This window comes from Physcomitrium patens, chromosome 2 (assembly GCF_059467195.1).
Source record: "Physcomitrium patens ecotype Gransden chromosome 2, ASM5946719v1, whole genome shotgun sequence".
Lineage (NCBI taxonomy): Eukaryota > Viridiplantae > Streptophyta > Bryopsida > Funariales > Funariaceae > Physcomitrium > Physcomitrium patens.
Window position 1 is genome coordinate 14,829,877 of NC_143411.1, and position 12,363 is coordinate 14,842,239.

At 33.9% G+C, this 12,363-nt stretch overlaps 1 protein-coding gene across 1 annotated transcript; it reads right to left on the reverse strand.

The window, feature by feature from the left end:
* Nucleotides 1–291: 291 nt before the first annotated feature.
* Nucleotides 292–6,261, reverse strand: LOC112278856 (ABC transporter F family member 5). Its single transcript, XM_024512712.3, has 11 exons — nt 4,823–6,261; nt 4,407–4,603; nt 3,855–4,082; nt 3,211–3,552; nt 2,825–2,968; nt 2,226–2,405; nt 1,911–2,066; nt 1,717–1,818; nt 1,432–1,560; nt 1,076–1,180; nt 292–676 (listed from the first exon to the last, which is right to left on the reverse strand). The coding sequence occupies exons 1-11, from the start codon at nt 5,463–5,465 to the stop codon at nt 581–583; spliced, it is 2,322 nt and encodes a 773-aa protein (XP_024368480.1). The 5' UTR covers nt 5,466–6,261; the 3' UTR covers nt 292–580.
* Between the last annotated feature and the right edge of the window lie 6,102 nt (nt 6,262–12,363).

Sequence of the window (12,363 nt, forward strand, 5' to 3'; positions counted from 1 at the left end):
CATTTTGATCAATTGGTGCACATGGTGCTCACTCTAAGAATGACTTTGATTTGTGAACATTACAAAATAAGAACATATATAAAAATGAGCATTATTAAGAGTCGTGATATCAGTTTAAAAACCTATGTTCATATGCACATTTTTGCAACATGAGTTTACAAAAGTCATCATTAAATAGGTGGTTGCATTTTTTTTCAAAATTTTTAAACAAATAAAAAATATAAATGAAATCTTAGATTAATATATTTAAAAAGTTTATATGTAAAGACTAAAGAAGTTAGGTAGACTATGTAGGAATTGCCACTGTTTGAAGTGACAAAGGAATTTTTTGAAAATTTATTAGAAATAAAAAATGAATTTGGTTTAACTAATAGTTTGAAGGATAGCACAAGGACACGCCACCATATTCTGAAAAGACCCATGTGACAGAAGAATGTTCCCTAGTACAAGGGACCTGTACAAATATTGAAACTATAACAATCCTTTGCTTTGAGGAGCAGGAGGCAATAATTCAGGATATTTACCCTAGACGCCTAAGACTACACTTGTGCAAAACATGCTAATGTTCGACCGATGAAATCTAGTTCCACCGCTTGGCATTCTTAGAAACTTTGGCCTTAGCTTTGCTTTGTTGAAATGATTTGGCCTTCTGCTTCTTTTGTAGCTCCTTTTCAGCCTGCAAGGTTGCATTCAGCTTATACAGTTAGAAAGGATCGTGTAAATTGTCGGAGTTTGATTAGTAGGTGTCACTAACAAGGAATTCTAAGCTCACCTGGCTGGTTTTCTGTACTACAACCTTTACCATAATCAAGCACGACTGTAAAGACGACGTAACCATACCGACACTTACTTGAGTCACTAGTACCAATGTCGAAGCATCTGATGTACGAAACTAAAAGAACAGGTTGTGATTTCAACCCTGGAATGCAATACATATATACAAAAAGCTTCATTCCAATCCTGGGCAATCCGTCCTAGTTCTAGCTTAGGACGGATTAAAACACCATATTAACAGGTACAAGGGAAAAAAGATGGGAGAAACAGGAGCACGCTTCTAAACATGTGGTGAATGTACCTTGCTCATCTTAGATTTGGCCTTTACAGTAGGAGCTAGGGTTTCCAGCTCCTTCTCCCGTTCTAGTTCCCTTCGACGAGCCTCCAAGTTATTCTCCAAGTAATACTTCAATACACAATCAGAAGTAGATTCATGTTTTGCAAAACACAACATACTATCACGAAATGCTCATGAATCAATTTACTCCTGGTGCCGGAAGTCTCAAGCGAAAATACGTCTACACTGGATTCTACAAAGATTTAATTACAGTCAATTCTCAAATTATCCTACTCAATCTCTTGGTTGGATGCTTCTCTGCTCCAGGTTCTTGGATGAATTTAAAGAAAGCACAACAGGTCAAGCATTTGGAAGCTTACGTTATAGTCCCCAACATAATCGTTTAGCTTCTGGCCCTTGACTTCAACAACTCGGTTCACAATTTGCCGCAGAAAGTAACGATCATGAGATACTGCTATCACAGTCCCGCTATACTCCCTCAGAGCTTCCTGCCCAATAAGCGCATTAAAAGATCGCACTCTATTAGAGTGTAATACATTAATGAGCTAATTTTGAAGGACTTGAAACAGCCAACCAAGAAAACAAGTCTTTAGATGGTTTACTACCAAGAATGTCCAATTGCATGGGGTTCGTGGTTAACTCACCTCTAACATTTCCTTCGATGGAATATCAAGATGATTTGTAGGTTCGTCCAAAATCAGCAGCGTCGATGGCGTCACCATGAACTTGCACAATGCTAGTCGAGCCTACATTGTCAACCACAGCAGATTCTTAAGATAAACTGTTCGGAACATGTGCTAAAGAGGCTGGAGCTCCAATAAAATCTACAAGGTAATACCTTCTCACCGCCACTAAGAAACGCAACTTTCCGATGAACCATGTCTGCCTTAAAGTTACACCGACCCAAGAGAGCCTTTATGTCATTAATTGTCCAATCCTCCGCTGCCTGTTCCACAGTCTGAAGGACGGTTTTTTCCAGATCCAGCGCCTCTGCCTGTTGCATAACATTTTTTTTTTAGAGAATAAACTTTTCATATATTCTTAACAGCAGCCACGACTTCATCGTTGAAATGAAAGAACCCTGTTGCAAACGCTTTCTTTGTCACAAAAAATAAACAATAAACGAAGACTCACAGAAGAAGAGAAAACGAACCTGGTTCTGCTCGAAGTAGTTTAATACAACGCGATGTTCTCCAAGTGCAACTTCACCTGAAGTGGGTTCCTCCATCCCCATAATCATACGCAGCAAAGTTGACTTGCCACATCCGTTTGGTCCAATGATGGCCAACTTTTCTCCTCGTTCTACAAGAAGGTTCGCATTGTTAAACAAAACCTACAACGAAAAGCATCCATCCCAAGTTAAAACAGATCTCCAGATCTCAATGAAAATAATAACAATCTACTACATAGACACAACCTTCAACGCTGTGAGCATTGTTCATCATATAGTTTGACAAGCAGATCATAAAGATATGTCCGTTTGAAGCTCGATACCATCGCATAAAGAGATGTGACTTCTGGATTCAACTGAAAGATCTGATATTTTGGAACCGGGTTTAAGATCAGGTAGTCTAAAACAGCTCACTAAAACTCAATACCACATGTCCTAGATATGATCATCTCAATTGTTGCTACTGTGAAAGATGGCTAGTGCTGGATTCAAGGACTACACTTTTAAATGTGTCAATTTTTTCCTAGGTCTCACACCGAGGCAGAACCTTAAAAAAGGACGGAAATTGAGTGCAGCACTACCTTCCCCTCATATTGAAAATTCAAATTTCGTACTTCCAAAACTTTCTTCCCACTTCGTTCGAGCTCAGGAAATCTGAACTTCAGAGCCTTGCGTTCAAATGGCTTTTCAACTATGTTTCCAACTTCTTGCATTTTCTCAAGTTGCTGAAACAATCCAAGTAATAATTACGTGTTATTCAACATCTAGAAGGTATGCATACACTCTACGTGTGACCACGAATAATATTAGGAGCCTTGTGTGCAGATGTATAATCATCTTACAAAGGCATCTAAATTGCGTCTTTAGTCATTTCTTACATACCTGGCAAGAGAATATTCGGCAAACGTTCACAAACAGTTTGATGAACGAAATCTGCTAATATTTACCATGAAGTTTGAGGGACTACCTTCTCAGCTGCTGAAGCTCGACCGGAATTAGCTCCACCACTTAGTCTTTGAATCAAATCTTCTGTTCGAGATATCTCTTTCTGCTGTTTCTCGAAAGCCATGCGCTGAGCTTCAATCCACGCTGCCTTTGCGGTTACGTATTCGCTGTAGTTACCTTCAAATGTTTTTGACACACCCATATCAGTTTCCACAATTTTCGTACAGAGTTGATCCAGCGTTGCTCTGTCATGTGATACAATAACCATAGGTACGTCTTGCTTCTTCAGGTAACCTTCTAGCCACTCTATGCTGTCAAGGTCAAGATGATTTGTGGGCTCATCAAGCAGTAACAAGTCGGGTTCCTGAAAAGGAGGGATTGAGTGCCATTAGTGCCATAGTCCGACATCACATACCATACTGGAGAAACTCTGGAAATGCATGTTACAAATCTCTCTTGCATAATATAACACCCATTTCATCATCTAAGTCAATCCTGTAGCGCAACTCCCAACTTTCATAGTAGTTTATTCATGATCTAATAGAGTGGAGTTCATAGCCGCTCACAAGACAGGAATGCTTCACTAGACCACCTCCATATGCCTAATCAACAAACGTACAATGTCTTAATGTCTTCAAGAAGCACTCATTGCACAAGGTAGGGTACCTGGAGAAGGATTTTTCCAAGTGCGATACGCATTTGCCAACCACCACTGAATGATGCGACAAGTTTGTCAGCATCCTCCATGGTAAAACCTAATTCAGGCATCATCTTGTTGATATTCACATCCACATTGTACAGATCTGTCAACTCTGCTTGCTTTTGTAAGTTGTCCAGCTCATCTAATAAGCGTGCCATGAGATCCATATCATCAGTCGCGCTCTCAAGTCCAACCTGCAACACAATACCAGATCACTCATTTTCTACAGCGTGAGAAATATGGTCCACTAATCAGCGTAATAATATGGTATAGGAATAATCACTGACAGCAACTTTCACATCAAAAGGTTATACAATCTATCATTTGCCGGTTCAATCATCGTTTCGACCTCTCAAAATGTGAACAGTGAACCTTTCAGCTTTACCGTCAATATAAAGTGCTCATTTCATGCTCTGAGAGAAAATCTTCAAGTCCAAAAAAACTATATATATATATATATAAAAAGTCGGTATACAATTTTAGAAATTGACAAACAACTTCAGGTGATCAATACCAACCTGAACTTTTTCAATGCGAGCTGAAATTTCCATTTGTTTATTAAACACACTCATGAACTCCTCTCTCAAGGTCCTGCTGCCCACCACCTCGAACTCCTGAGACAAGAATGCGATTTTCATGTTCGGTGATGCTTTGATTACTGAGCCACCATCTGCCTCCTCTTTGCCTGCGATAATCCTAAGCTGCGTGGTTTTTCCTGGACAAAGAGATTGTTTCAGAAATTGAATGTAAAACACGGAAACCACCATAGAAGCTCAGGTAATTGCCAATTGATCACCCGTAGAAGGCACTGACTCGTGATTCTTGTCATCCTGGATAATTAAGAATAAAATATATTCAAAATTACAGCTGCATAGAATTGGTGCATGGAACTTTCCATCACAGCAAGAAGTGTGACAAGGTGCGGCACACTCACCAGCGCCATTGACGCCCACAAGCCCCACCCTCTCCCCTTTTTTCACTTCCCAGCTACAATCTTTCAGAATCTGCGCACCCTTGAAAGTCTTGCTAATGTTCTCAAGCCTAACTCCAGACGACACACTTGATGCACCCGAACTATTGCCTCTTTTGTTCGATCTTTTCTGAGGCTTGTCGTCGGTATCCAAGTCAAAGTCTTCAAGAAAGTATGAAGAGGCTGTCTCTTCGGCTGCTGCTAGTTTCTGTGCATTCACCTTGACAGTACTGCTATGACTCCTCGCATCCTCCTTGTGGACTTTCTGATTAATCCGCGAATTCAAACCGAACAATTTATGTTTGGGAAGTGACCCAAGCCTGGCCGTCCGCTTCACGAAACAATTCTTCGCGGTGCTACAACTCAAATTAAATCCACATGAGCAATGCGGTCCATCTGACGGAAAACCTGAAATTGGTGCTTGAAAATATGGCACATCCTTCTGGATTAATCCCAAACCTATTAATGACCTACGGCGATGAGACACTTTAACAGCATTGCTAATCTTCCAGGTCCGAACCTTGCTACATGTTGGTGTCAGTGCATTGCGTGAAATTGTCTGGACGTGAGAGATTGAGCATGCCCAGGAATCAGCGTACGCGCCCATAATTCTCCAGCCGTACCGAGCTAACCTAATTCTGTGTCAATGCTAACAGGGAAAGTAGAGCAGACCTGTTTCCCCTCGTCACTCCAATGCTAATTCCCTCATAGCCGTCCCGACGAGGCAGCTCCCAACACAGAGTCGATGCAGGCGAACAGCCTACCAACTGGTATCAATTCTGCCAATCCCACGACAGGCTTTCCTGATACCCGGTTTGCGCCACAGATGACCCTCTATCCTAATTCAATGTCTGAGGATGAGACCCCTTCAGCTGTGCTCGTCGCCTCATCACAGCCCTCGTCTGCGCTGCAGCAGTGCCACCAGCTCCAATTCAGACGACCCCAATCACGCATCGAGGAAACGTGGTTAACGTAGGGCGGGTGCATATCGAGGGCGAGGAGGAGTAAGAAAAGACTAATCGACGTGAAAGTGTGAGGTGGAAAGCACGATGGGTGGCGCAGATGAGAAACGGATAAAGCAAACAGGGGGGGGGGGGGGGGGGGGGGGTGGCATGGCAGGATCAGAACCAGGCAAATCCTGAGTGACTGACTGCTTCTTCAAGGCTTCCCGCAACAAAGACTCCTCCTCCTCGCAAAAATCTCATCTCCTCCCTCCACACAAACTAGCTTCCAGTCCACTACAAATTTCATGATTTTCAGTTCCCTCATGAGAAAACCGGTACCTGGGTAGTTTCACAGCGGCATTGCGTGACACTTCGAAGCAACTATTGAGAGAACAACAAATTATATTTATATGTTTTATTCACCCAGCCACCCGGTCCGGCGCGGCGATTTCCCCACTCTCGCATTTCCATGCAGTGCCGCGACCACGGTCGAAGCGAGGATGAATAGTCTCGAGGCTAAATAATGCTGGATGAATTATTTCGTCGATGATTCCACTCTCTGTGGTTCTAAACTTCGTCGGGTTTAAGTTCTCATCCAATGGTCTTATCCTTATCAAGGGCATCTGTCACTTTCACTTTAGACCCTGAAAAATCCTTGGGCTTCAACCAAGTCCTAAATACAGGTGTACAAAAGGAAGAGAGAGAGATATTATTCTATGCAAGAGACCAAAATGAAGAGGTAAAAAAAGAAACAAAACAAAACAAAACAAAAAAAAGGGTATAAATAAATTGTGTCAATTTGTAAATTTTTGATGAATTCGTAAATTTATTCTTTGCTTTATTGAATAGAGTAATGGGGCATTGAGTTGAAAGAATAAAAAATAAAATTAAATATAGCTGATATATATATATATATATATATATACATATTATTTCAACATATAATAAATTCTTTAATGAATAAAATATATATATATATATATATATTCATTTTTTTAAAAATATATTTATTTTTAAAATTTTAACACTTCATTAAAGCCAATACAACAAAAAATTAAAATTAAAATTAAAAGTTTAAGCAATACATATTTGATCCTTACTTTCATATTTATATGCATTTATTGATATAACAATAACTGAATTAAAATTTAAAAATATTTATTATATTTCAAAAATATTAGTATTTAAATATGGCATCTATTAAAATAAAATAAAATAAAAAATCATATTAAAATAGGAAATATTACCTTGAAAATTTTCTATTCAAATGTTTTATAAAACATTTTACTGTTAAACACAACCCGTATTTGTTTTTTAAATGCTAACTTAGTTTTCAAAAGTATCTTGTATTTTCTGAACCTTCTAAAACTGAAAATCATATATTTTATCATTTAAATTAATGATTGATACTCTATTACTTTGAGCATTTTTTAATACTGTTAATACTTCAAGTCATTAACCTACAATTTGGTAATAACATATGACTAAGATAGTATATTACAATAGAAGAATTGAAGCTTTTAATTTTTTTGAAAAAAAACTTATAAAAATCATTGTATAAAATATATAATAGAATTTTCTATAAATTTAAATAAATTAAAATTTATAAAAATAGAAAAATTCAAAAGTATTATAATATATAATAAACTAGACTTGAATGGTTAAAGATAATTAAATTTATTGTAAAATAATTTTCTATATATAGAATGATTATTTTTATTATTAAATCAATAATAAATTTTATATCTTAATAAAATTTTAAAAATTAATCAGTTATATATATGTAATTATATTTAATTATATATATATTTAAAATATAATTAAATTATGTTTATGAAATATCATCAAATTTAAAGAAAATTTGAAATTAATCTTGAAATTTTGAATAAAATTTTTACAAAGAATTTGGTTTCTTACATCAAATGTATCATTAAATACGCCATTTTATTTTATTTCCGAAATTCTTATAAATCAATAGTATGTCTTTATATCATTTTAGTTTTTTTTAAGAAAATATTTTAAAATATAATATTATAGCATGAATGTTGAAATTTGGGTATTTTTTAAAATCTAAAAAAGCAAACTTATAAGCACCAAAAACAAGTAACTCTGTGTAATTTCGAATTTTTAAAAAATAATGAAGTTGATTTGTAACAGAATTTTTAGAAATTTTGTATTTTCAGTTTTTACTGCAAGCCAATAATATCAAAGATTGTTCAAGATTGGATTCGTTGTGAAAAAAAGGCAATAAATATTTGTTGTAGGTAAGTGTAGATAATAATTTATGTCATGTTTAATAGTAAGGTATTTTACAGTGATAAGTGATAATTGGAAGTACATCTTATGTTGTTCTTTATTACCATCATGTTTCCATTTTGTTATCATTGTGCTGCCCTTACCTATAATTAATGAAAGGATTTTGGAAGAACAAAAGAAAACTATCCCATTTTAACCTTTTGTTTAATGTAATTTTAATTATACCTTCTGATCATGTTATATATATTAACATTTTCTCAATATACTTCATATATATATATATATATATATATATTAAACAATTTCAAAAGAAAACAGAAATAGGTCTTTTGTATTTTTATACAACTAAAAATCTTTCATGGTATCTAGGAATATATTTATTTTATTTTATTTCATATAAGAAAGTTATCTATTCTGATTTTATATTACTTAAATTTTTATATATTGAGTATTTTTATTATGTGTATATACATATATATATATATATATATATTAAAAAAAAATAGATAGACATAGTTTTTTATAGTTTATAAAGTTACAAATTTATTTTTTGTATCTATTAGAAATAATATTATGAAAGAACATATCCCAATAATTTTTTTTTTCAAACTCAAAAATGTTGTTGATTTTTTTCTACAATAAAATTTAGCAAAAGCATGGCTCTAAACCTAGAACTACCTTCAAAGTGATGTTTTATATTACAAAATTAACAAAATATGCCTATTAATATTTTAAAACTTTTTAAAACATATGTCTATAAGTCTTTGGTTTTACTTTGGATTTATGACAATCTTACAATAATTGCAAATCTAATGGACTAGATTGAAAAACTTATTCAACATAACCAAATAAATAAATGTATATTAATGATTTGAAAAAAAATATATCCATCTATGTTATAAAAGATGGATTATTAGTAAAATATATATATATCACAAAGACTAAAGCCAAATCCATACAATTTTTAGTATTGAACCTCAAAAAATGCTTAAAAAGCTTTACAATTATTGAATTTTAATGATTATTAATTTTTTGGAAGCACAAAATTTAATATATTATTTAATATTACCAATAATATAAAGTTAGCAGACATTTGTATTGAGAAAGCTTTTGTCAAAAACAAGGAGATTAAAAAGTTTTGAAATAAGACTAAGAATTAGATAGACATTGATAAGATTGGAGAAGGCTTCACTCTTACCTCTATATATACTCTTAGCTAAGAACTACATGGCGATGACCTATAAGACCTCCAAAACATGTTGACTTTGCAAGACATGTATCTTAACTACAAGGCAAGTTTTTTATATGTGCGCCACAAAATTAGCTTGTTCTATATGCTACCAATACGTGGTTAACTTATTGATCAAGTTTCTATCCTACCAATCAATTACAAACAAATATAAAATCAAAGCAGCATCTATAAAGCTTCTAGGAAGCTTCTGTAGAAGGTATTATGAAATTAATCTATTTTTATTTATTTTTATCTACTTCTATCTAATCATATAGGTATTTATTAGAGTATATATGTATATCCATATTAACAAGGATATTTAGTTGATTAGATTGTTTCTATATCTTTGGCACTTAATAAGTCAACTTATATAGTTCAATTCAAAAATATAGAATTTATGATGAATCCTTCATTTTTGATCACTTGTTAGTGTCACTAATACTCAATCTTCAAGATTAAAGCTCCTATAAATCAATGTACAAGATGAATTCAAGGCATCTAAAGGATGAGGAGGTTAATGAAGCATTTCAACGCATGTAGATAAAACCTAAGGCTACAAATTCATTGTTTATGTCTAGATTGTGTAAGTTCATAAAATTCTGTAAAATATATTACATTTGAATTGCAAATGAGAGGTGCTGCTTAGAGAAGAAGACTTAGGTCAAACAAAAAATAGTATAATAAGAACTCTACAACTACTTTGAAGATCTTGCATGACAAGATCAAATAGAATAATATTGAGAGGGACTTTTAAAATTTTAATTGAAGAAAATAGAAGGCATATGGATTAGGGCTTAAATTTGATAGAAGATACCAGGAAACAATATGTTACATGAGTTTTTTTAAAGTTGTTAGTAATAAATCCATTGTCATATAACATGAATTTTAGCTTGAGAATGCATTAGGCACCTAACTATGGAAGATAAATAAAAAAAATATAACAATAAGATCATAACAAATTTAATAGAATCTTAATTGAATTCTAATTAAATCTTAAAAAATCTAATCAAATTTTAACCATTTAAAAAAAATTACTAAAAACACATGAAGAAGTTATAAATTAATCTTTAAAAAAAATTATAAAGAAATCCTTAAAAAATATTAAAATAAAAACTTGAAAGAAATAATAAATAATTTAAAAAAATCTTTAAAAAAAAATCTTTAAAACTACTAGAGAATCTTTAATAAATATTAAAATTAAAAATCCTAAATAGATTCTAAATAAATCCTATGTAAATCCTAATTAAATCTTAATTAAATCCTAATTAAATTTTAATCAAATCCTAATCAAATTCTAAATCAATCCCAATAAAATTCTAAGTCCTAAATTAAATCCTAATGAAATCTTAATCATATCTTAATGAAATTCTAAATCAAAACCAACTCCTAAATAAATCCTAAACAAATCTAAAAAAATCCTTAGTAAATTTTAATCAATTTCTGTAGCTATTTTAAAATCTCAATAAATATTAATTGAACCATTGATTTTAACTAAAATTTCACTCACATTTCAACTTGCAAGAAATTAACAAGTATACAAAATTTGAAGAAAATCCAACTCTCCAATTTTTTAAAAAAACTCCTAAACCTCTCAGATGTCAGCCACCTTCTTTTTCTAACTTGAATGTTGATTTTTTAGCAATTATTTTTCCTTGTTGAAGTATTCAATTGCTTCAAAAATTGGCCGATGTGTAGATTTATAAGTCCAAATTCCTTCTATCAATTTTTGCTTCAATCAAACTTGTAGATTTTGCAAGATTGCAAGAACCCTCAATAACCCTAAATTTCAAATATTTGAGATTCTAATCCAATAAAACTCTCATATTCTTTAATCTAATTATTTGTCAACATCAAATTTTTCAAATATTTCAAGACAAGCATAATAAAAACCTCATAATATTCACACATAAAATATATTACAAAATTCATATAATCCTGAAAGTTATAAACCTTTTTTAATTTCTCAAAATTTGAAGCTACATAATACAATGTGAAACCAATTCCCAAAAAACCAGTCTATTTTCAAATCAATTCGACGTGGGGTGAGACAAGACTGCCCCGTCGCATAGTATTTATTTTTGATTGTGGGAGAAGCTCTCTATGCAAGAATAAGAAAACAACCGCATCAGAGGTATTCAACTACCCAACTGTGATTCACAGCAACTCATGTTACAATACACAAAAGATATTTCATTTACAAACAAGACGGAAAGAGGATATGTGCAAAATCTGGTTGATATACTAGGTAAATTTTTCTTGGCATCTGAGTTAATAATCATTTGGCATAAGTCAGGAGCTTTTTGGATTAGCAAAAGAGGGCAACCTCCGCCCTGGACACAAAACTTTGGTTGGGTATGGGTTCAGGAAGGTTAAAATTTCCTACTTGAGAAGATTAAAAAGAAGCTCACATACTGGTGCAACTCAAAACTATCCTTAAAAGGTCAAAGATTGGTTGTAATTCAGATACTCATGTCCTCTCTTTGGTATTTTATGGGAGTTTGGGCTGGTTCAAGGAAAGTAATGAAACAAGTCAAAGCCCTCTTGCGGAAGAGAATATCGAGCTAGAGCTAGGGTGGCATGGAAAACTTGTATTCTGAAATACAAAGTGGTAGGTTTAAGTCTCACAGAGCCCGATGAGACTACCAATTGTTTGTTAAGCAAGTGGGTGCTTTGAGCATGTGAGCCCGGTAACTATAACCTACTTACGTTTCTCCGCCATTGTCTACTCAACTATCACCCTACTGAAGGAGGGAACTAGGAGCCAGACTTAAAACAGGTATATGGTTCAAAATCACAGGAGATCTCCAGGGTCGAGAACATGGATACGGATTGGCAAGGCATGGCATGGCAAAAAGTAGTGAAAGCTCTGCAATGGAATTGACCCCAAACATTTGAAGCAACATGCAATGTCGGGTTATGGTACAATCTTGGTATCTTACCTGGGAGGAGGCCAAACAAAATCTTTCCTTGACCAAACAGAGGAAGCAAGTTGGCAACGAATCAACGACACCATCCAGGTTCAGTTTGAAACAACACTCCAGAACGGTTTACAATAGACAAGAGTAGGGGACTGA

Excerpts from the sequence above, each read along its gene's own strand:
- LOC112278856 (XM_024512712.3), bottom strand. The coding sequence starts at position 5,465 with ATGGGCGCGTACGCTGATTCCTGGGCATGCTCAATCTCTCACGTCCAG. Across the intron at positions 2,067-2,225 it reads ACTACTTCGAGCAGAACCAG|GCAGAGGCGCTGGATCTGGA; the intron begins GTTCGTTTTCTC and ends GTTATGCAACAG. Across the intron at positions 1,561-1,716 it reads CATCGAAGGAAATGTTAGAG|GAAGCTCTGAGGGAGTATAG; the intron begins GTGAGTTAACCA and ends CTTATTGGGCAG.